Raw genomic sequence first — 24,436 nt, 5'->3', positions numbered from 1 at the left:
TGGTGTTGATGTGGGCAAGGACTTCCTCTCTGGAGGTGCCCCATCACTAACCAATCCTCGAGGTACAGCAAAATGTGGATTCCTTTCCTCCCGAGGTAACCACAGCCATGCATTTGGTGAAAACTCAGTGGGCAGAAGAGAGGCCACATGAGAGAACTGTGTACTGAAAGTGGCATTCTCCTGCAACAAAGTGAAGAAACTTTCTGTGGCTCAGTAGACCCACACATGAGAGTAGGTACCCCGAAGGTCCAGAGCTGTGAACCAGTCATTCTGAGACAGCACGGGGAGGATAGTGGATAGAGTGGCTGTGCAGAACCTCATGTATTTGATACATTTGTTGAGGCAGTGACAGAGGTGGATTAAGATTTACTGGGGCCCTGGGCACGCAGAACATTGTCCCCCCCGAAACACCACGGGGCCCTGCCCCCTGTACCTCCCCTTCCCCCCATGGCCCTGCCTCCTGGCCTGGCCGGAAGCCAGACTGTGGTAAGAGCTGCCCAGGGAGCCTGGGCTGCTCTGGGGAGCCCTGGACGCTCCACCTGTCCTGGACGGCGCGCCCCTTGGGGGTAGGGACACAGGCCGGGGGCTGCTCTCGGGCACCCTGGCTCCTTGCCCAGGGCAGGTGGAGGGTCCAAGGCTCCCCACAGCTGCCTGGGCTCCCTGGGTGGCTCTTACTACAGTCTAGGGTGACTATACGTCTGTTTTGGCCAGGACAGTCCCCTTTTTAAGCTCTGCCCCAGATGTCCCAACCTTTTTGGCAAAACTGGACTCTTGTCCCTCATCAGTTGGCAAGAGCAAATGGGACAAGAGTCCAGTTTTGCCAAAAAGGGGCTCGGTAGCCCCAAGAAGGGAAGATCTGATTACAAATACAGGGAGCAAAGGAGCAGTGTTTATCTATATTTAAAAGAGCGGGGGAATTTTGGCGGTCTAGAAGGCCCATTCAAATAGGGAAGGAATGAATCTGAGTGAGGATGAGAGGGGAGCAGAGAAAAGCCTAGACAACTTATACATAATGTACTGGAGTCTTTTTAGTGTCTTTTTTAAAAAAAACAGCTCTGGGGGAAAACCAGTTGTTTATTGAAGACAACAAAGGAACCGTGTACAGTTGCTGCACTTTATTTTACTGCTTTTATTGTTTTAAATGAGTTAGAACTGCCTATCTTATTGCCATGGGTTTAACAAAGAAAAACAGGTAATGATTTAAAATACTTCAATTATTCCTGTTTAACTTAGATACCAGACATACATTTTCCTTTTTAAGTGGTTTGAGAAGCTGATGTAGTCAGAGCATCTGAGCACCGGCGGTGGAGCCAGAAAAACGGGTTCTCTTCCTCCCTAGGTGATCTTTGCTTGCTGCATAACTTTGCATTGTCTGAATGTCCACATCATAAAATGATTTTTACTTACTTACCTCCCAGCAGGGAGTGAGGATTAATTATTTAGCTTTTATAAAGCAGCTTGAAGTTTAAAAACACTAAATAAAAGCAACATATTTATTGGAAAAATACTGGATTGTAAACTGCTCAGGGCAGGAGCCTTGTCTCTTTACATGTCAAAGAATCAAACACGAATATAAAATAGGCAGCATAGAAATAAATATGAATGAAAATAAATGGTTCAATGCACTAAAAATGTGGCTGTCTTGTCAATAAATTATTTGCTTTTGATCTAATAACCCTGCTGATACGTGTGACAGTAGTTTTGGAGCCGGTAGTTTCAGGTGCCTGAGTGTGGACAGCTGCAGCTGTCTGTACACATAATACAGGGTTATGCCAGAGAACTCTGCCTAAGTGCCAAATATTGTAATAGCTGAGACATGAGGTTTTTTATTAAAACAGTGTTGTCTATTGGTAGGTGTTGGAGACTGGCCATGAGGACTCTCGAGTTCTCTAACTAGCACTGATACGCGATTCACTTTCTGCTTGACTGTAGGCAATTCGCTTAACCTCTGTGGCAGGTTTCAGAGTAACAGCCGTGTTAGTCTGTATTCGCAAAAAGAAAAGGAGGACTTGTGGCACCTTAGAGACTAACCAATTTATTTGAGCATAAGCTTTCGTGAGCTATAGATGAAATGAGCTATAGCTCATGAAAGCTTATGCTCAAATAAATTGGTTAGTCTCTAAGGTGCCACAAGTACTCCTTTTCTTTTAACCTCTGTGTGTTTCACTATACCCATGTGTAAAACGGGGAGAAGGAGAGGGGCAGGAGACAGGCTGGCGAGCAGGGCCAGCTCTTCGTGGGAGGGAGGGGAGAAGAAGAGGGACTCGGGGGAGGGGAGCAGCTCCACAGGCGAGGGAGAGGGGCTGAGGGGGCAGCTCCATGCGGGATGGAGAGGGAAGGAGAGGGACTGGGGGGGGCAGCTGCGCACGGGAGGGATGGAGGAGGGAAGGAGAGGGGCTGAGGGGCCTGCTCCATGTGAGATGGAGAGGGGCTGGGGGGGAAGCTCCATGCAGGAGGGACTCAGGAAGGAGAGGGACTGCGGGGGGCAGCTCTGCGCGGGAGGGATGGGGAAAGAAGAGGGGCGAGGGAGGGGGCTGGGGGGGCAGCTCCATGTGGGAGGGATGGAGGGGGAAAGGAATCATAGAATCATAGAATATCAGGGTTGGAAGGGACCCCAGAAGGTCATCTAGTCCAACCCCCTGCTCGAAGCAGGACCAATTCCCAGTTAAATCATCCCAGCCAGGGCTTTGTCAAGCCTGACCTTAAAAACCTCTAAGGAAGGAGATTCTACCACCTCCCTAGGTAACGCATTCCAGTGTTTCACCACCCTCTTAGTGAAAAAGTTTTTCCTAATATCCAATCTAAACCTCCCCCATTGCAACTTGAGACCATTACTCCTCGTTCTGTCATCTGCTACCATTGAGAACAGTCTAGAGCCATCCTCTTTGGAACCCCCTTTCAGGTAGTTGAAAGCAGCTATCAAATCCCCCCTCATTCTTCTCTTCTGCAGACTAAACAATCCCAGCTCCCTCAGCCTCTCCTCATAAGTCACGTGCTCTAGACCCCTAATCATTTTTGTTGCCCTTCGCTGGACTCTCTCCAATTTATCCACATCCTTCTTGTAGTGTGGGGCCCAAAACTGGACACAGTACTCCAGATGAGGCCTCACCAGTGTCGAATAGAGGGGAACGATCACGTCCCTCGATCTGCTCGCTATGCCCCTACTTATACATCCCAAAATGCCATTGGCCTTCTTGGCAACAAGGGCACACTGCTGACTCATATCCAGCTTCTCGTCCACTGTCACCCTCAGGTCCTTTTCCGCAGAACTGCTGCCTAGCCATTCGGTCCCTAGTCTGTAGCAGTGCATTGGATTCTTCCATCCTAAGTGTAGGACCCTGCACTTATTCTTATTGAACCTCATCAGATTTCTTTTGGCCCAATCCTCCAATTTGTCTAGGTCCTTCTGTATCCTATCCCTACCCTCCAGCGTATCTACCACTCCTCCCAGTTTAGTATCATCCGCAAATTTGCTGAGAGTGAAATCCACACCATCCTCCACATCATTTATGAAGATATTGAACAAAACCGGCCCCAGGACCGACCCCTGGGGCACTGCACTTGACACCGGCTGCCAACTAGACATGGAACCATTGATCACTACCCGTTGAGCCCGACAATCTAGCCAGCTTTCTATCCACCTTATAGTCCATTCATCCAGCCCATACTTCCTTAACTTGCTGACAAGAATACTGTGGGAGACCGTGTCAAAAGCTTTGCTAAAGTCAAGAAACAATACATCCACTGCTTTCCCTTCATCCACAGAACCAGTAATCTCATCATAAAAGGCGATTAGATTAGTCAGGCATGACCTTCCCTTGGTGAATCCATGCTGACTGTTCCTGATCACTTTCCTCTCATGTAAGTGCTTCAGGATTGATTCTTTGAGGACCTGCTCCATGATTTTTCCAGGGACTGAGGTGAGGCTGACTGGCATGTAGTTCCCAGGATCCTCCTTCTTCCCTTTTTTAAAGATTGGCACTACATTAGCCTTTTTCCAGTCATCCGGGACTTCCCCCGTTCGCCACGAGTTTTCAAAGATAATGGCCAAGGGCTCTGCAATCACAGCCGCCAATTCCTTCAGCACTCTCGGATGCAACTCGTCCGGCCCCATGGACTTGTGCACGTCCAGCTTTTCTAAATAGTCCCTAACCACCTCTATCTCCACAGAGGGCTGGCCATCTCTTCCCCATTTTGTGATGCCCAGCGCAGCAGTCTGGGAGCTGACCTTGTTAGTGAAAACAGAGGCAAAAAAAGCATTGAGTACATTAGCTTTTTCCACATCCTCTGTCACTAGGTTGCCTCCCTCATTCAGTAAGGGGCCCACACTTTCCTTGGCTTTCTTCTTGTTGCCAACATACCTGAAGAAACCCTTCTTGTTACTCTTGACATCTCTTGCTAGCTGCAGCTCCAAGTGCGATTTGGCCCTCCTGATATCTTTCCTACATGCCCGAGCAATATTTTTATACTCTTCCCTGGTCATATGTCCAACCTTCCACTTCTTGTAAGCTTCTTTTTTATGTTTAAGATCCGCTAGGATTTCACCATTAAGCCAAGCTGGTCACCTGCCATGTTTACTATTCTTTCGACTCATCGGGATGGTTTGTCCCTGTAACCTCAACAGGGATTCCTTGAAATACAGCCAGCTCTCCTGGACTCCCTTCCCCTTCATGTTAGTCCCCCAGGGGATCCTGGCCATCTGTTCCCTGAGGGAGTCGAAGTCTGCTTTCCTGAAGTCCAGGGTCCGTATCCTGCTGCTTACCTTTCTTCCCTGCGTCAGGATCCTGAACTCAACCAACTCATGGTCACTGCCTCCCAGATTCCCATCCACTTTTGCTTCCCCCACTAATTCTACCCGGTTTGTGAGCAGCAGGTCAAGAAAAGCGCCCCCCCTAGTTGGCTCCCCTAGCACTTGCGCCAGGAAATTGTCCCCTACACTTTCCAAAAACTTCCTGGATTGTCTATGCACCGCTGTATTGCTCTCCCAGCAGATATCAGGAAAATTAAAGTCACCCATGAGAATCAGGGCATGCGATCTAGTAGCTTCCATGAGTTGCCGGAAGAAAGCCTCATCCACCTCATCCCCCTGGTCCGGTGGTCTATAGCAGATTCCCACCACTACATCACTCTTGTTGCACACACTTCTAAACTTAATCCAGAGACACTCAGGTTTTTCCACAGTTTCGTACCGGAGCTCTGAGCAGTCATACTGCTCCCTTACATACAGTGCTACTCCCCCACCTTTTCTGCCCTGCCTGTCCTTCCTGAACAGTTTATAACCATCCATGACTGTACTCCAGTCATGTGAGTTATCCCACCAAGTCTCTGTTATTCCAATCACGTCATAGTTCCTTGACATCACCAGGACCTCCAGTTCTCCCTGCTTGTTTCCAAGGCTTTGTGCATTTGTATATAAGCACTTGAGATAACCTGTTGATCGCCCCTCATTCCCAGTATGAGGCAGGAGCCCTCCCCTCACAGACATTCCTGCCTGTGCTTCCTCCCGGTATCCCGCTTTCCCACTTACCTCAGGGCTTTGGTCTCCTTCCCCCGGTGAACCTAGTTTAAAGCCCTCCTCACTAGGTTAGCCAGCCTGCTGGCAAAGATGCTCTTCCCTCTCTTCGTAAGATGGAGCCCGTCTCTGCCCAGCACTCCTCCTTCATGGAACACCATCCCATGGTCAAAGAATCCAAAGCCTTCTCTCCGAGACCACCTGCGTAGCCATTCGTTGACTTCCACGATTCGACGGTCCCTACCCAGGCCTTTTCCTACCACGGGGAGGATGGACGAGAACACCACTTGCGCCTCCAACTCCTTTATCCTTCTTCCCAGAGCCACGTAGTCCGCAGTGATCCGCTCAAGGTCATTCTTGGCAGTATCATTGGTGCCCACGTGGAGAAGCAGGAAGGGGTAGCGATCCGAGGGCTTGATGAGTCTCGGCAGTCTCTCCGTCACATCGCGAATCTTAGCCCCTGGCAAGCAGCAGACTTCTCGGTTTTCCCGGAGGAGGGAGAAGGAGAGGGGCTGGGGGTTGCAGCTGCACGTGAGAGGGAGAGGGACTGGGGGGGCAGCCTCAGGAGGGAGGTGGGAATATCTCACCCTAAGGTGTGGATGTCCTGCTCCTCTGTCTTCCCCACGAGGCCCTGTCCCCTGGGCAGGCTGGACGCACACCCCGGGGGAGACGGAGGAGGAGGAGCAGGGGGCGGGGAGGGAGTTTGGTGATGGGGCGGGGTCCCCCAGTTGGCCAGGTCCCTATGGGCCCATACGGTAACCCGCCCCTGGGCAGAGAAGGTGAGAATGGGCCTCATCCCTCCCTGGGGTTTTGGTATCCGGAAGTACCAGGAATAGAAGCCGTGGCCTCAGTGTTTCAGCGGAACTTCCTCCACCATTCCCAACATCAGCAGAGAGCTGACCTGCTCAAGGAGCCGTGTCTCATGAGAGGGGTCCCTGAAGGATGGGGAGGGGGTGTGGAGAGGAACTGGATGGCGTAGCCTGATCTGACAGTGTCTAGGACCCAGCTGTCTGAGGTAATCAAGCCCCAAGCATTGTACAAACAGGCCAGCCTATCCCAAAGGGATGGGAGGGACAAAGAGGGCAGTGCAACAACTGGAAGAATGTTCTGGACCAAGGAGTCAATATGGGCACTTAGTAGGTGCCGGGAGGGTGTGCGGACTGGTCAAACCCCAAGCCCGACTGCTTCCTCTTACGAGATAAATCCCTCTTTCTGGGATAGTCCTGCTGCTTTTTTTTTTTTTGGGGGGGGGGGGGTGGCGGCGAGCGCTGCACAAAGGAGTGCTGTGGGTGATATTGTTGCTACTGCTGAGCCCCATTGTGGTGTCTCTGCATGGATGGCGTGTACTCCCCCAAGGACCTCAAGGTAGCCCTGGAATCCTTAAAGGAGTGCAAAGTGTCATTGGTCTTGTCTGAGAACAAGGTCTGGCCATCAAAGGGCAAGTCTTCATTGGTTTGTTGGACATCCAAAGCAATTCCAGAGTTTTGCAGCCAGGAAGCCTCCTCAGAGTAACTGCAGAGGCCCTCAGCCTGGCCAAAGGGTCTGCAGCATCAAGCGTGGACTGCAGGGATGTTTTGGCCACCAAGCAGCCTTCTGTGACAAACGACCAAAACTCCTCACACAAGGCCTCGGGCAACGTGTCCACAAATTTGGAGCTGGCTGACCAATTGAGAAAATCATACTTGGACAGCAAAGCTTGTTGATTCACAATCTTTACCTGTAGGGACAATGAGTTGCAGAACTTTCTGCCCAGAAAGTCTAATTTCTTGGAGTCTCTGTCCTTGGGGTTGGACTTGAAGCTACCCTGCTGGGCCCTGTCATTTATTGCTGTTACAACCACAGAATCAGAGACTGGATGGGAATAGAACTCTTCAAATCCCTGCAGAGGAACGAAGTAGCACTTCTCCATGCACTTAGCCACAAGCAGTACTGAGGCCAATGTACTCCAGAGAGCTCTTGCCGGCTTGAGGAGCACATCATTAATTGGGAGAGCCGCTCTCCCTGGAATGGTGGGCTGCAGAATGTCCATCAGCCTGTGGATGTTCTCCTGGAAAACCTCTGCCAGGATTCTGAGAGATGCAGCTACATGGCATAAATGATTCTGGTAGGTCTTACAGTTCTCTTGAATGGAAGGGGAGGATGAACCAGGCAGCACGGCATTGTCTGGAGATGATGACGAGGCTCTTGGCTGAGCCAAAGAAGGCTCTTGCTCCTGGGATGATGTACCTAGACAGGAGGACTCTGGTGGCTCCACTGGGAGGAAAACTGCCAATGCCTTGGCTTGCGGCTAATCTGCAGCCACTCAGGTCGATCTGGTGGGTGATCTCGCCTTTGAACGGGACGAGAGCAGGATCTCCATGAGCGAGGAGTGTCCCACTGAGTCCAGGGAGGCCATTGAGATGGGTAGGGCATTGGTGGCTAGTAGGTCCTGGGGCAGAGACTTCTGTCTTAGCCAAGGGGCCCATGACAACCCTGGGAGCCATACTGGCGGCCCTTGGAGCTCATCCCATCATGTGGAGCGGGAGGATGATGACGACCCCAACTCAAAAGCAGAAGAACCCCGAGACCTTGCAGACATGGGCAGAGTAATGTCCGAGGAAGCCAACAGGTGATCCAATTTGTCCGTCACCCAGAACGAGGCAGAATCAATGCTCCTGATAAAGGTGATGCCGTTGGTACCAAACCTGCTGGTGCCACAGGCAGTGCTGGCCCCGGTGCGAACAGTGGCACCAGAGCACCCGAGTGCGCCAACGTTGAGGGTGGTGAAAGCCACCATGGAAGCATCTGTGGCATCAACTGTAATGGGGCCAAGGACTAATTCTGGTACCGGCTCCATCCCAACTGCTGGGAAGGGAGTGCCTGGGTGCGGTGCTGAGGGACAAGACTCAGCAGCGTGCTCCAGCGGAGCAGCTGTTGAAGACACAAGCCTCAGAAAGGCCTGAGCCAGCGGTGAGGATGGAACCGAAAGACAGAAGGTACTGGTACTTCGACGCAGTGGATACAGTCAGTACCAGCATTGCCCTCGTCAGTACCAGATTCAGTGGATGCCCTGAGGCCAGAACCGGAGTCAACAGTATGGGTTTTCTGACCTCGCTATTTGGTACAGGGGAAGGGTCAGAGGTACCCATGCCATCCCGCATGCCAGAGCCAATCCTGTGCCGATCCACGCTTTTCCTGGGGGAGGTCGAGGACTCGCCCGAGACCTGGAGAGGTCTTGATTGGTCTTATGAGACCTCCTCCTCAGCGCTGACAACAGAGAACGTCTTCTTGACCTCTCCCGAGAGGTGCCGGCCCCGGAATGAGAGGCAGCAGCAGTCTCCAAGCCTGAGGGTGACCTTCAGCCTGAGGAGGGCCTGGGTACCAGATCAGGCCACATGGCCTGTTCAAGCGGGTGCTGCTTGAGGCGCAGGCCCCATGCCACCTGAGTCCTTTTCTTGAGCAACGTACACATCGAACGGTGCTCTTTAAAGTGGGTCTTGCCAAGACAGAGCAAGCACCACATGTGGGGGTCACTGTCGGGGATCACCCTTCTAGAAGAAGGGCAATGTTTAAACCCCAGTGAGGGCATCACCAGGGAATGCTATATAGCAACTAATGCTAACTACAATGACTAACTAACACTATCTAGCTATACGCAATAAAACTGACTAAGTGCAAGGCTGTGAGAATACAAGTACACAGAGGACTGACTCCAGGCATGGGTGGTGAGAAGAAAGTGAGAGGGGTCAGGGCAGCATCTCATATAGCCTGGGGAGGGGCCACAGCCACAAGGCAAGAGAACTGCTCCTCTAAGGGTTCTGCTAGGCAAAAGTCTCCGGCTCCGGCACACTGGGCGCACACATCCCCAAGTGGAATACACGTCTGCATCTACTCGAAGACGACAAAGGTATTTGCCTGAAGCTAAACAGTGAGTCAGTAGCAGAGCCAATCGAATGCTCAGAAATCTCCTGACTCCCAACCCTGGGCTCGTTCCTCCAGATCACACTGCCTGGCTGCTAGTGAATCTGAGAAGCCACAACTCTGCCTCTGATTCCAGCTGCAGTTATCAGTGCTCAGCATTTCTGAAAGGGAGGCCCCAGTTGGCTCAGGTTTGGCACCCAAAAATAAGGAAAACAGTGAATGGCACCTTCAAACATCTGGATTAAAGTCACCTCTCCACCATCATGCAGGAAGCCTGTTGCAGGTACAGTATCCTAGTTGCATTCAACCACAACCAACCATTCTTTGTCTCCCTCCAGTCACCTGTCTTGTTCTCTACACACCTTTCAACTTCTTGAGTTGAATGAGGCACACACACACACGCCTCATCCAGTGGTATACCCAGAGGTGAAAGTAAGCCGGTACGCCCCGCTCCAGCCATTGCTAGTGCCCCGGGGCCCTTTAAATCCCCACCTGAGCCCTGCTGCCCGAGCCCTGGGGTAGCGGCGGCGGGGCTCCGGAGGGGATTTAAAGGGCCGGGGTGGTAGCAGCGGCTGGAGCCCAAGCCCTTTAAATCCCCCCCTGAGCCCTGCTGCCCGAGCCCTGGGCTGGGGGCTCTGACAGGGATTTAAAGAGCCCCGGAGCTCCAGCCACCGCTACTGCCCCGGCCCTTTAAATCCCCGCCGGAGCCCTGATGCCGAAGCCATGGGGTAGCAGCAGTGGGGCTCCAGGGGGCATTTAAAGGGCCGGGGTGGTAGCGGCGGCTGGAGCCCCGGGGCCCTTTAAATCCCTAATGGAGCCCAGCCACCGCTCCCCCAGGGCTCATGCAGCAGGGCTCAGGCAGGGATTTAAAGGGCTCAGGGCTCCAGCAGCTGCTACCACAGCGGAGCACCAGGCCCTTTAAAGCTCTGCCAGAGCCCGAGCCCCAGGGTAGCGGTGGCAGCCAGGAGCCCCCAGGGCTCCTCAGTGATTTAAAGGGCCCGGGGCGCCGCTGCATAGCAGCAGCTAGAGCCCTGGGCCCTTTAAATCGCCCCCGAGCTCCCAGCCGCCTCTGCAGCTGGTAGCTCGGGGGTGATTTAAAGGGCCCTGGGCTCCCAGCCACCACTACCGCAGCTGGATCCCTGGCCCTTTAAATCAAGATTTAAAGGGCCCGGGGATTTAAGGCCCTGCCTCTTCTGGTTGAGGCCACACCTCTTCCAGTTGAGGCCATGCCCCCTGCTCAGGACTCCGGCGTATCGGTAAGTCCTCTAACTTACTTTCATCCCTGGGTATACCTTATCCAGTCCACTAATTGCCCCAACAACAACTATGTGGGTGAAACCAGACAATCACTACGCTCTCGAATGAACTCGCTCAGAAAAATTATAAAAGACAAAAACCATCTCATCACCTGTGGGCGAACACTTTTCACAAAATGATCGCTCCATATTTGACCTCTCAGTACTTCTCCTCAAAGGAAACCTGCACAACACTTGCAAAAGATGAGCCCAGGAGCTTAAATTCATAACTTTGCTAGACACTAAAAGTTATGGTCTTAATAAAGACATTGGATTTATGATTTATTACAATACTCCCCATTTTTGTGCTATGACTGCAGAGGTGGCCACTTCACCTTGAATGATCCCTAACAATGTGTACTAACTACTTATGCTAAACAATCTGTTCCACCTTATATTTTGCTGTGATGTTCCTACCTTTCCAAGATTTGAGGAACAGCTCTGGGTAGCTCAAAAGCTGATCTCTTTCACCAAAACAAATTGTTCCAATAAAAACTATTACCTCACCCACCTTCTCTATCTAATGTCCTGGGACCAACATGGCTACAACAACACTGCAAACATGAGGACACCAGCCATGTGAATTGTATATTAAATCTTTCTGGCTCACGAGCCTAAGTGTAGATTCTTTCCCTACAAAACACACTATGATCTCATCTGCAAGCAATTAGCTTGAGAAATCAGCTTGTTAAAAGGAAGCTTCTAGGAAAGCATGAAAGCAGAGCTGTCTTTGGGGAATGTGGTGGCCTGCACAATTTTCAGTGGTTTTGTTAAACCCCAATTGCTCTTTTCCCAATAGGAAGACTAAGAGCCATTTCTCCTCCCACCTAACCCCAGACAACAGGACAGCTTGCCAGTACCTGGCTGGATCTTCATGTTATGGTTATGTACAGTTTTCAAGGGCTCCAGTTTCTGTGCAAACTTCCATCATGTTAGGAAGTGATGTAGAGGCTATGTAAGAACAAACTTGCAGAGCTGCAGGCGGGATGTCAGCCAGAGCTGGAGTCAGTTACACTGACATGGAGGCAGGGTATGAGGCAGATGGACTTGCCTTCTGTGACTGTCTCTCCCTTTCCCGTCTCCATGGCTCTCAGCTTTCAGTGTGTGGCAGCATCTCCCTTCAAGGCCCATCCCACAAGCAGTGCCCCAGCCATCTCCACTGCTTCAGGGGAGAGCGGTGCAGTCACTAGTGAAGTCCAGAAGCAGAGGAGGAACTGTGAACAGCAGCAGTAGAGCCCATCAGCTCCCCACAAGGGCTGACACTGAGCTCTCGGACACCTGGGCTTCCTCTGGAATTAAATCCATTGTGAAACTCTGAAATGCCCAGCATTTCAGGGCTCTTCAGTCTGCCAGATCCACACTAGTCTAGGGCCCACAGTAGACTAGTGAGGGTCTCTGCACTTCTAGTGAAGGCTTTGGGGAAATGTGGGTAGGGCCACAGTGCCAGAACACACACTGCTGGATCACAAATTCTGCTACCAGTTCCTCTTTCTGCAGCAGGATGTGCCTGGCTTTTTGGCATGCGCACTGTGGCATTCTACCCCCGCTCACAGCCTGAGTCTGGGCCAGGCAGAACGACATCCCCCGCTCAAGGGAGCGCAGAGACTGCTCCCTTGTTTCTGCTTCCCCTACATTACAGCTAGAAGAGCTGGGTGACTGCATCAAAGTGCTCAAAGTAGCACCCTGGGGCAGCCCAGCTCCACAGAGCCCACTGCTCTGGGCTCTGCCTTAACAGCACAATCAAGCCCCCTATAAACAGTCACTTGTATGCAGGGGATTTAAAAAAAAAAATCCTTCAAAACAACGCAATTTTTATAAAGACCAGAGAAAAACAAGTTAACCGGGCCGACTGCTCAGCCTTAGCAGGTGGGGCTCCAAGAACTGACCCCATTTCCCATTCCTTAGTCTGGTGCTGCTTAGAGCCCGCTTCAGCTGCTGTGGGTATTCACAGCTTCCGAGACCTATTTTCAGTCATAGAATATCAGGGTTGAAAGGGACCTCAGGAGGTCATCTAGTCCAACCCCCTGCTCAAAGCAGGACCAAACCCCAACTAAATCATCCCAGCCAGGGCTTTGTCAAGCCTGACCTTAAAAACTTCTAAGGAAGGAGATTCCACCACCTCCCTACGTAACAAATTCCAGTGTTTCACCACCCTCCTAGTGAAAAAGCTTTTCCTAATATCCAACCTAAACCTCCCCCACTGCAACTTGAGACCATTACTCCTTGTTCTGTCATCTGCTCCCACTGAGAACAGTCTAGACCTCTTTGGAACCCCCTTTCAGGTAGTTGAAAGCAGCCATCAAATCCCCCCTCATTCTTCTCTTCCGCAGATTAAACAATCCCAGTTCCCTCAGCCTCTCCTCATAAGTCATGTGTTCCAGTCCCCTAATCATTTTTGTTGCCCTCCGCTGGACTCTTTCCAATTTTTCCACATCCTTCTTGTAGTGTGGGGCCCAAAACTGGACACAGTACTCCAGATGAGGCCTCACCAATGTTGAATAGAGGGGAACAATCACGTCCCTCGATCTGCTGGCAATGCCCCGACATATACATCCCAAAATGCCCTTGTTGCCAAGAAGGCCAATGGCACACTGTTGACTCATATCCAGCTTCTCGTCCACTGTAACCCCTAGGTCCTTTTCTGCAGAACTGCTGCCGAGCCATTCGGTCCCTAGTCTGTAGCGGTGCATGGGATTCTTCCATCTTAAGTGCAGAACTCTGCACTTGTCCTTGTTGAACCTCATCAGATTTCTTTTGGCCCAATCCTTCTAATTTGTCTAGGGCCCTCTGTATCCTATCCCTACCCTCCAGCGTATCTACCTCTCCTCCCAGTTTAGTGTCATCTGCAAACTTGCTGAGAGTGCAATCCACACCATCCTCCAGATCATTTATGAAGATATTGAACAAAACCGGCCCCAGGACCGACCCTTGGGGCACTCCACTTGATACCGGCTGCCAACTAGACACGGAGCCATTGATCACCACCCGTTGAGCCCGACAATCTAGCCAGCTTTCTATCCACCTTATCGTCCATTCATCCAGCCCATACTTCTTTAACTTGCTGGCAAGAATACTGTGGGAGACCGTGTCAAAAGCTTTGCTAAAGTCAAGGAACAACACGTCCACTGCTTTCCCCTCATCCACAGAGCCAGTTATCTTGTCATAGCAGGCAATTAGATTAGTCAGGCATGACTAGCCCTTGGTGAATCCATGCTGACTGTTCCTGATCACTTTCCTCTCCTCTGAGTGCTTCAGAATTGATTCCTTGAGGACCTGCTCCATGATTTTTCCAGGGACGGAGGTGAGGCTGACTGGCCTGTAGTTCCCCGGAGCCTCCTTCTTCCCTTTTTTAAAGATGGGCATTACATTAGCCTTTTTCCAGTCATCTGGGACTTCCCCCGATCACCATGAGTTTTCAAAGATAATGGCCAATGGCTCTGCAATTACATCCGCCAACTCCTTTAGCACTCTCAAATACAGCGCATCCGGCCCCATGGACTTGTGCTCGTCCAGCTTTTCTAAATAGTCCCGAACCACTTCTTTCTCCACAGAGGGCTGGTCACCTCCTCCCCATGCTGTGCTGCCCAGTGCAGCAGTCTGGGAGCTGACCTTGTTCGTGAAGACAGAGGCAAAAAAAGCATTGAGTACATTAGCTTTTTCCACATTCTCTGTCACTAGGTTGCCTCCCTCATTCAGTAAGGGGCCCACACTTTCCTTGACTTTCTTCTTGTTGCTAACATACCTGAAGAAACCCTTCTTGTTTCTCTTAACATCTCTTGCTAGCTGCAACTCCAGGTGTGATTTGGCCTTCCTGATTTCACTCCTGCATGCCTGAGCAATATTTTTATACTCTTCCCTGGTCATTTGTCCAATCTTCCACTTCTTGTAAGCTTCTTTTTTGTGTTTAAGATCAGCAAGGATTTCACTGTTAAGCCAAGCTGGTCGCCTGCCATATTTACTATTCTTTCTAAACATCGGGATGGTTTGTCCCTGTAATCTCAATAAGGATTCTTGAAAATACAGCCAGCTCTCCTGGACTCCTTTCCCCCACAAGTTATTCTCCCAGGGGATCCTGCCCATCAGTTCCCTGAGGGAGTCAGACTGCTTTTCTGGAGTCCAGGGTCCGTATTCTGCTGCTCTCCTTTCTTCCCTGTGTCAGGATCTTGAACTCGACCATCTCGTGGTCCCTGCCTCCCAGGTTCCCATCCACTTTTGCTTCCCCTACTAATTCTTCCCGGTTTGTGAGCAGCAGGTCAAGAAGAGCTCTGCCCCTAGTTGGTTCCTCCAGCGCTTGCACCAGGAAATTGTCCCCTACACTTTCCAAAAACTTCCTGGATTGTCTGTGCACCGCTGTATTGCTCTGCCAGCAGATATCAGGGTGATTGAAGTCTCTCATGAGAACCAGGGCCTGCGATCTAGTAACTTCTGTGAGTTGCCGGAAGAAAGCCTCGTCCACCTCATCCCCCTGGTCCGGTGGTCTATAGCAGACTCCCACCACGACATCACCCTTGTTCCTCACGCTTCTAAACTTAATCCAGAGACACTCAGGTTTTTCTGCAGTTTCATACTTGAGCTCTGAGCAGTCATACTGCTCCCTTACATACAGTGCAACTCCCCCACCTTTTCCGCCCTGCCTGTCCTTCCTGAACAGTTTATATCCATCCATGACAGTACTCCAGTCATGTGAGTTATCCCACCAAGTCTCTGTTATTCCAATCACATCATAATTCCTTGACTGTGCCAGGACTTCCAGTTCTCCCTGCTTGTTTCCCAGGCTTCTTGCATTTGTGTATAGGCACTTGAGATAACTCGCTGATCTGCCTCATACTGAGAAAGAGGGACGGAGCCCTCATGCAGCTAATTAATGTGAAATGCAAAGAAAGTCAGCAAAGCTTAGACTGGAAATAATAATGAATGGTTAACAATAAATACTGGATTCGTTCATTGCTGTGTGCAGTGTTGTTGCGGCCGCGTTGTCTCTCTGATATCCCAACTATACATATAAAATAAAGGGATTTAAATTAGCCATTACCACACAAGAGAGAGATCTTGGAGTTATTGTGGATAGTTCTCTGAAATCATCCACTCCAGTGGCTCTTAACCTGGGATGCACGCACCCCTTGGGGGTGCAAGATGTCCTTTCTGGGGGTGCGAGACAGGCCAGGTATTTTTTAGAAGGTAAATCATCGAAAACACAAATTAAGCACAGGCACATAAGTACAACTACTTTGTTTCATCAAACCTATGTTTTTATTAACATTATACATTTTTTAACGATTACTGTAATACAAAAACAAAAATATATCTAGATTTAAAGAACTGACCTACTTCAACGATTTTTGATAAGGGGTGCGACAACATATTTTGAGAACCAAAGGGGTGCAGGCTGCAGTAAAGGTTAAGAACCACTTATCCACTCAATGTGCAGCAGCAGTCAGAAAAGCGAACAGAATGTTGGGAATCATTATGAAAAGGATAAGACAGAAAATATCATATTGGCTCTATATAAATCCATGGTACCCCCACATCTTGAATGCTGTGTGCAGATCTGGTCACTCAATCTCAAAAAAAGATATATTGGAATTGGAAAAGGTTCAGAAAAGGGCAACAAAAATTATTAGGGGTATGGAACGGCTGCAATATGAGGAGAGATTAATAAGACTGGAACTTTTCAGCTTGGAAAAGAGATGACCAATGGGGGATATGATAGAGGTCTGTAAAATCATGACTGGTACATAGAAAGAAAATAAGGAAGTGTTATTTACTCCTTCTCAAACACAAGAACTAGGGGTCACCAAATGAAATGAATAGGCAGCAGGTTTAAAACAAAAAAAAGGAAGTATTTCTTCACACAACGCACAGTCAACCTGTGGAACTCATTGCCAGAGGATGTTGTGAAGGCTAAGACTATAGCAAAGTTCAAAAAAGAACTAGATAAGTTCATGGAGGATAGGTCCATCAAAGGCTATTAGCCAGGATGGTGTCCCTAGCCTGTTTGCCAGAAGCTGGGAATGGGCAACAGGGGATGGATCACTTGATGATTGCCCTGTTCTGTTCATTCCCTTTGGGACACCTGCCATTGGCCACTGTCAGACAACAGGATACTGGGCTAGATGGACCATTGCTCTGACCCAGTCTGGCCATTCTTATGTTCTTTATATCAGGGGACCAAGGTGGATGCGGTAATGTCTTTTTTGGACCAAGTTGTGTAGATCAGAGAGATAAGATTTCAGGCTTATGGAAAGCTGAATAAGATCTCTGCATAGCTTGAAAGCTTGTCTCTCTCACCAGCAGGAGTTGGTCCAATAAAAGATATCCCCTCCCCCACCTTGTCTCTCTAACACTGGATCAGGCTAACTAGGGACATGATGGATTTTCCCTCACTTCAAGTCTTTCCTTTGAGACTGGGTGTCTCAATCTAAGAAGATCTGCTCAAGAGTTGTTGGGCTGAATGCAGGGGTCCCTGGGTGGAATTCACTGACCTGTGTTGGTAGGTAGCTGAGCTAGACAATGCCAGTGCTCCCCTCTGGCCTTACAAGCTATGACCATGAACATCCTTTGAGGTGAAAGCAGCCCCATGAATGCTGCTATAAAGGAGGCCCATAGTGCTCTGTGACAAAGCAGTTCTGCCCCTGAAACATCCCAGGTAAGCAAACTGTAATGAAGAAAAACTCCCCCCTCTTGTCTAACTTCCTGGTCCTCAGAGCAGAAACTCCCTCCCAGGTGGGCTCTGGTGGGAGGAGAGGGTATGGGTATCTGGCCTGGGGGGGCCCGCAGTTGGGCTCTGGGGAGGAGGGGGTTTGGGTGTATTGGCTCTGGGAGGCCCTGCAGGTGGGCTCTGGGGAGGAGGGGTTGTGGGTGTCTGGCCCCCTGGCTGGGCTCGGGGGAGAGGGGGCAGAGAAACAGGAACTGGGTTGTCATAGGGGTTTCTCTAACTCTCTGCTCGTGGGGGGAATTCTGTGTGTGTCTGTAGTGTTACAGACATACTTGCTGACAGGTATTTTGAAATAAATTACCAAAATAATTGAAACTGGCGTGATTTTGTAGTGTTATTTTGACAAATAAAATGTACAGAATTTTTAATTTTTTGGCGCAGAATGCCCCCAGGACTATTGCTAAGGCACCACCGCAAAGCCCAAGCTAGACCCAAGATCACAGCTGGGCAGGAGGAGCAGCTCTGAGCACAGAGACCCCTTCTGCCTAGAGCTGGTTAGTGAAGCTCCTCTGGCCCAATGCTACAGAGCACAGAGCTGGCCAGCTGATAATGCCAAGAGAGGATGAAATGAAGGACATAAAGGCCTGAAGTGCTCGACTGCTTTTTAAAATCAGTCTTTCACCAGATAAAATTGAGGCAATTCAGATCATTGTCTAGCTGATTGGGCGATGGGGAAGAACTTGCAAAACCAGCTATAGATAAAGAACAGTTTAGGAAAACACTTGATGTATACAAATGGGCCAGATGAGGTCAGTGCACAGCTTCTGGCACTAAGGGAATCAGACAATGACCCTTCAGTGTTGCAGCACCTGGGTGAAGGGCATGTGCCTATGACTGAGCCAAACAAGGCTATGGGGCTGGCTGGTGGGAAACAGGAAACACTGGGAAGAACTTGCCCTGTCTATACAGTACTCTGCTATAGTGTGCACCTTCCCTGAGCGTTGTCAGCCCTCACTGCCACTGGATGCCCAAAACTGACCTCTAACACCTGGGACCAGCCAGAGAGCGTGTCCCATCCCATTGGTGCAGGCCTGCACATAGATCCATGCATCTGGGGCCTCCAGGCTCAATTGCAACCAGGGCTTTGGAGCTGTGCTCCAGCTCTGCTCCAGCTCCAGGCAAAAACCTGCAGCTCCACTGCTCCGGAGCTGCTCCACGCTCCAGCTCCGGGCTCCGCTCCAAAGCCCTGGTTCCAACAACTCCTTATAGCTAGCAAGGAAGCCCCATACCCTGGAAAGCTCCAGCCAGAACCCAACGCAGCAGCCTGTTGGCTCAGCATTGCAGGTTGCTCTGCTCTCTGCACTGGCTTCCCACTGAACAGAGTCCAGTTCACGTTCTCTCGCTGATATCCTAAGCCCCCATGGGATCGGCGCTGGCTCCTTGAGAGATAACACCTCTCACCATAGAATCATAGAATATTTGGGTTGGAAGAGACCTCAGGAGGTCATCTACTCCAATCCCCTGCTCAAAGCAGGAACAACACCCACTAAATCATCCCAGCCAGGGCTTTGTCAAGCCGGGCCTTAAAAACCTTGAAGCATGGAGATTCCACCACCTCCCTAGGTAACCCATTCCAGTGCTTCACCACCCTCCTACTGGAATAGGGTTTCCTAATATCCAACCTAGACCTCCCCCACTGCAACTTGAAACCATTGCTCCCTGTTCGGTCATCTGCCACCACTGAGAACAGCCGAGCTCCATCCTCTTTGGAACCCCCCCCTTCAGGTAGTTGAAGGCTGCTATCAAATCCCACCTCACTCTTCTCTTCTGCAGACTAAATAACCCCAGTTCCCTCAGCCTCTCCTCATAAGTCATGTGCCCCAGCCCCCAATGATTCTCGTTGCCCTCCACTGGACTCTCTCCAATTTGTCCACATCCCTTCTGTAGTGGGGGGACCAAAACTGGATGCAATAGTCCAGGTGTGGCCTCACCAGTGCCAAACAGAGGGAAAATAATCACATCCCTCGATCTGCTGGCAGTGCTCCTACTAATACAGCCCATAGGCCATTGGCCTTCTTGGCAACAAGGGCACACTGCTGACTCATATCCAGCTTCTCATCCACTGTTATCCCCAGGTCCTTTTCTGCAGAACTGCTGCTTAGTCATGATCACAACTGTTCCAGCAGCTGTGCTCCACGGGGACCAGGAACCGGTCACCCAGCAGGGGAGGGTGGTGAGTGCAGGAGGGAGATGTACCACAGGACCCAGCCCTAGACTACAGCTCCCACACCCCCAGGGCTGAGACCTCGCCTCACCGGGCAACTCTCAGCAACGCAGCCTCTCTTCACCACAGGGAGGTCTTTGCAACAACTCCACATACACACACAAACAGCCCCCCAAATACACCAGCTGATATCAACTCCCCCCATAGCTACACCACACAACACTTCTCTCCCAGATACCATCCCCTCCAACTCCCCCTCACACCCACAAACCAACCCCCTTCTTCCATACGCATGCACGAAACATATATGCGCACAACATTCAGACACACACACACACTGCAACCCCTCCACAAAACACACCACACAATCCACATACACCACACAGAGATGCACAATCACACACTCACTCTCTCACACACTGACCAACACCCCCACAGAACAAAGCCAGACACACACCACGACCACACACACCCTAACCCCAACTGCAAACCCCTCCCCACACCCAGACCAATAACACTTTCACACATGCTTGAACACACACCAACTTACCTCTCTTTCTCTCTCACACACACACACAAATCTATTCAAGTTGATTCTGAGTCAGGCTGGGCAAGAACAGAGAGCTTGTTACTATCATTTCGGTCTTTAAATACTTGGGAGGTGCCCAGATACTATGGAGATGGGGCTATGGATGTACCTGAATAGGTAACACTTACATGCACATGTGCGCACACACACACTCATGCTCAAAGCTGAAAGTCCCCATGGCTCTTATCTGTGGCCACTCCCTGAGAGGGGGAGATACACAGAAAGATCACAGAAAAGTAAATACTGCCCTGGCAATTTCCAGCCATTACTGCGGCTTCTCTCCCTAGGGTCAGCTATTAAGATTGAGTTCAGCGCTGTGCACTTAACCACTCCGCTACAGGGGGGCAATGTAATTAATGCCAATCAATGTGGGTTTGTGGAAAATAGACTCTGTGAAATGAACCCAAAATCCTTTTTTAGGTGATTACAAGGTTGACTGGAAAAGGTGCTATGTTACATGCCTATTAGAGGTCTAGAAGGCATTTGATTTGGTACCTTGATTAAAAAACTAGAACAGTACAAAATTAACATGGCACACATTGACTGGATTACAAACTGGTTAACTGACAAGTCTCAAAATGTATCTGAGAGGCAACAGGACCTTCAGACAGCAACACCTTGGGGGGCAAACACTGGACATGCCACCCCCCGCCCCCCAATTCATGGAGCTGAATAAACTCCAGCAGTTCTCTGGGGTACTTCCATAACCTCCAATCATTACCTTAGTCTTGTCTGGGTTACATCTCTGGAAATTACCCCTCATCCAAACCCCAGTACCTGGTAGGCACTAGGGACAGGGAATATCTTCATTTGGACGTTGTAGACATTGGGTTTAAAGACAATCGTAACAATACACTAAGTGGAATAGTGAGCGAGCATAATAACATTACTATTGCAGCCCTAATTAATTCAGCTGAACTCAGGAATCACTTACAATTCCTTTTTATTCCGAGCAATGCAGGCCAAGGTCCCCCACTTTCAGTATCTATTTTGCAAAGAATGTTTAGCTACTGAAAGGGTTTTGTAGCCATTCTTCAATAACTCCAGAACTTTCCATCACAAATATTTGCTAACACCAAGAGTGCAGTTAAGTACGGGGAAAGGAACTACGTTTTTAACATCATCAACGATATTTTAAAGCAACAGACCGAACGGTCTTCAAGCCCTCTGTAACGACTGGCTGCCGGTAAAGAAATGGGTTAGTCAAGCACCTAGGCAGGCTTTGCCAGTGCCTGGTTTGACTGCGGCTGAGCAGTCATGGGACTGCCACAGGTCTTCATGGTTTCAGAAAAATCAAGCACAGGCCCTGCTGATTAATCAGTAGCAAACCCTGTGTTTTTCACGGCACAAATCAAGCAGTTCCAAAAAACACTCTAAACATTTCCTGCAGCGTGTGGCTGCATTTCATCCAGTTCCATTAGTTCATTCAGGACAAATACACTTTGACCTTACAAAGTAAACACAAACTATGGCCTGTCATCACAACATATTCTCCAAACTTCCCTCCTCTAACTGCTCTGCTATGAACAGTAGGACTTGCTCTCAGAGTGCCTCTGCGCCTTCCATTCCCAGCCATAGGCAGTTACTTTCCTGTGTGGTTTCACAACTGCTGTGCAATATACAACATGCAGGTCTAATGCAAGGGAGTTTACTTCTCACAGCAGCCCAGGCTTGTCACGAGGCACGTCCACCTGCCTTCAACCTGGCAATGCTGCTCCACAGTCATCCAACCATTACTCAGGTGGTATTTAAACCGTTCCTTGCTTCTGTCCAGTTCACCAGTATAGGGCTTCATACACAGGGAAACCAGAGGGTAGCCAGGGTCAGTCTCTCTCAACCTGTCCAGACTACTGTACCCCTTTCAGGAGTCTGATTGTCTTGCGGACCCCCAAGTTTCATCTCACTTAAAAACTACTTGCTTACAAAATCAGACATAAAAACATAAAAGTGTCACAGCCACACTGTTACTGAAAAATTGCTGACTCTCTCATTTTTACCATAATAAATCCAAATAAATCCATTGGAATATAAATATTGTACTAACAACATTTCAGTGTAAATAAAACAGTACAAACAAGTCACTGTCTGTACGAAATTTTAGTTTGTACTGACTTCACTAGTGCTTTTCACGTAGTCTGTTGTAAAACTAGGCAAATATCTAGATGAGTTGATGTACCCCCTGGAAGACCTCTGCGTACCCCCAAGAGTACATGTACCCCGGGTTGAGAACCAGTCGCCCGGGTCACCCGGAATAACTATTAGGACAGCAACCCCATTAACATCTATTGAACAGTCTGGAGAAAAAAAAGTTCCTTGTTGCAGTTTTTCAAATAGACGTGAGTTTCTCCTCGTGGAAAGCTGAGGCTATTCAGAAGCATCAGAAATGTTAACTTACAATCCTGCCTCCTGCCAGACGCTACAGAAAGCAATACAGGCTGCCTGGCAAGTTGAAGCAGTCTGAAGTACAACAGGACAAAATACCTCTTGACGAGTGGTGTTTAGACCAAGTACAGGATCAAGAGCGGCCCTCTGTTGCCCCTGAGGTATCTGCAGGTCTCCCAGCCTGGGAGTTAGACCCCCCTAATGGGTGCCAGACACTTGGGAGCAAAGGAAACATCTATAGCTTTGATCAACTTAGTTCACGGGACATTGCCCAGAGGGAGCACACTATGGAACTGTGCAAGAACATCAGGAACAGTTTTGTCTCATTCCCAGTCTCAGCAACCCACGGAAAAGCCATGACATGAATGAAAACCATCTACCATCTGCTTCTCATTGGCGCATTGCAACGTGCTCTTCATCCTACATCTAGTCTCTGAGAATCAGGGACAAGCAGGGCAGAGCCGTGTCTGAAACATCTACATAAGGTCCTATAGGAGGCTTGTCATCAAAGCACCAATTCACCATTCCCAGACAATAGTTATGTTTTGCCAAAGGATGGCAGCGCTTTTCTTTTGCCAATTTCAGTCACTGCCATTTGATCTTACATGTACTTCCATGGTCTCTCTGCTCTCTCCAGGATCAGGGTAGCAATAATATTGGCAGGAGGGATGAAGGAAATTCACTTCTCTCCTCGCAGACAATTTTTCTGGTTAGGGCTCTGTACAGAGAGAAAGATGAAGCAAACTCAGAGTGATAGACCTTCTGGAGTAACTTGGATTCAAAACAAGCACATACATATGGTGCCAGGGAAGCCAATCAGGCCTGGGCCAATGATGAATGCTATCAGGCACACCATCTCATCTCAGAAGAACATTAACAGCTGATGAAGATGGCCTTAATGGAAAACAAGTGATGTCACAGAAACAAATATCAAATTCTGATTGGAGCCCATTGGGAATTCTAATATCATGCACAGGCATGGTCAGTGATCCAGAGCTCATATGAGACCCATACACTAATTCCAGGTATTCCCTCTGCTTCTCACCCTATCTCAAGCATTGGCAAAGACCTGGGTGCAAGTGCATAGTCTCTGCCCCCACAACTTGCAAAGTCAGAGAATCACATTCTTTTTTGGAGGGATTTTCCTGACTCCATCAGCTGAAACACAAGAGTTTGCCGAGGTCTCACAGCACTGCTCCTTCAACCATGTCTGATGGTTTTCTCATGATAGTTGGGAAGACACTGTCAGCCCAACCCAGAGAGAAATTCTCCTTGGCCATGGAAACTGACCTGCTCCTGGGGCCCTTAAAAGAAGTCTCCCCACCCCAGTCAGGGCTGAGGCTGCTAGCATGGTAGGGTGCATGGGAATTTTGCCCTACTGCTTCCCTGCAGATAAACAGAGAACTTCATTCACCAACAGGGTCCAGCTGCCACCTTCCACCAGCACTAGACCCAGCAAGACACACATTGCAGCTGCTCAGTGCTTCTGCTGCCAGCTGTGTGCCAGGCTGTGCCTGCCAAACCCCCGTGCGCGGCTGGCTGGGCCGGGCCTCCGTGAGCATTTCTGAAACGTTTTTTTCACATCCTAGCGAAGACCCCTGGCCACAGACAGTGCAGAGCAGGGTGAGGAGCAGAGAGCAAGGAGGGGCAGTCGCAAGTGAAAGTGTGTTTTCTCTCCCTTGAAATCCCCCTAGGGCCCCTCCCACCCATTTTAAAGCCAGTCACCCAACAACTGTGGGTTGGTTTGTGCAGGGGGCAGGCAAGAAGGACTGTGCCATTGGCCAGAGCAAAGCCAGTTGCTTGAGTGAAAGGAGCTCGGTGGGGAGGGTTCTGCACTAAGGAAAAGCGATGCCGTGGGATCCACTTAGATACTAAGGTC

The 24,436-nt window shown here is 49.8% G+C and overlaps 1 protein-coding gene across 3 annotated transcripts in view; it reads right to left on the bottom strand.

Annotated features, from left to right (window-relative positions):
- The window catches only part of LOC142000049 (discoidin domain-containing receptor 2-like), a 150,731-nt gene that overhangs the window by 114,232 nt on the left and 12,063 nt on the right, over positions 1-24,436 (bottom strand). Inside the window, exon 2 of one of the 3 annotated variants that reach the window (XM_074974072.1) lies at positions 23,163-23,275. The exons of the other annotated variants lie outside the window; for them this stretch is intronic. Coding sequence (XP_074830173.1) covers positions 23,163-23,174 — 12 coding nt within the window. The 5' untranslated portion in view covers positions 23,175-23,275. The remainder of the gene's footprint in view (positions 1-23,162; positions 23,276-24,436) is intronic. 3 annotated transcript variants of the gene reach the window in all.

Source organism: Natator depressus, chromosome 16 (assembly GCF_965152275.1).
Source record: "Natator depressus isolate rNatDep1 chromosome 16, rNatDep2.hap1, whole genome shotgun sequence".
Classification (NCBI taxonomy): Eukaryota; Metazoa; Chordata; order Testudines; family Cheloniidae; genus Natator; species Natator depressus.
This window is presented reverse-complemented; position numbering and strand designations above follow the sequence as displayed.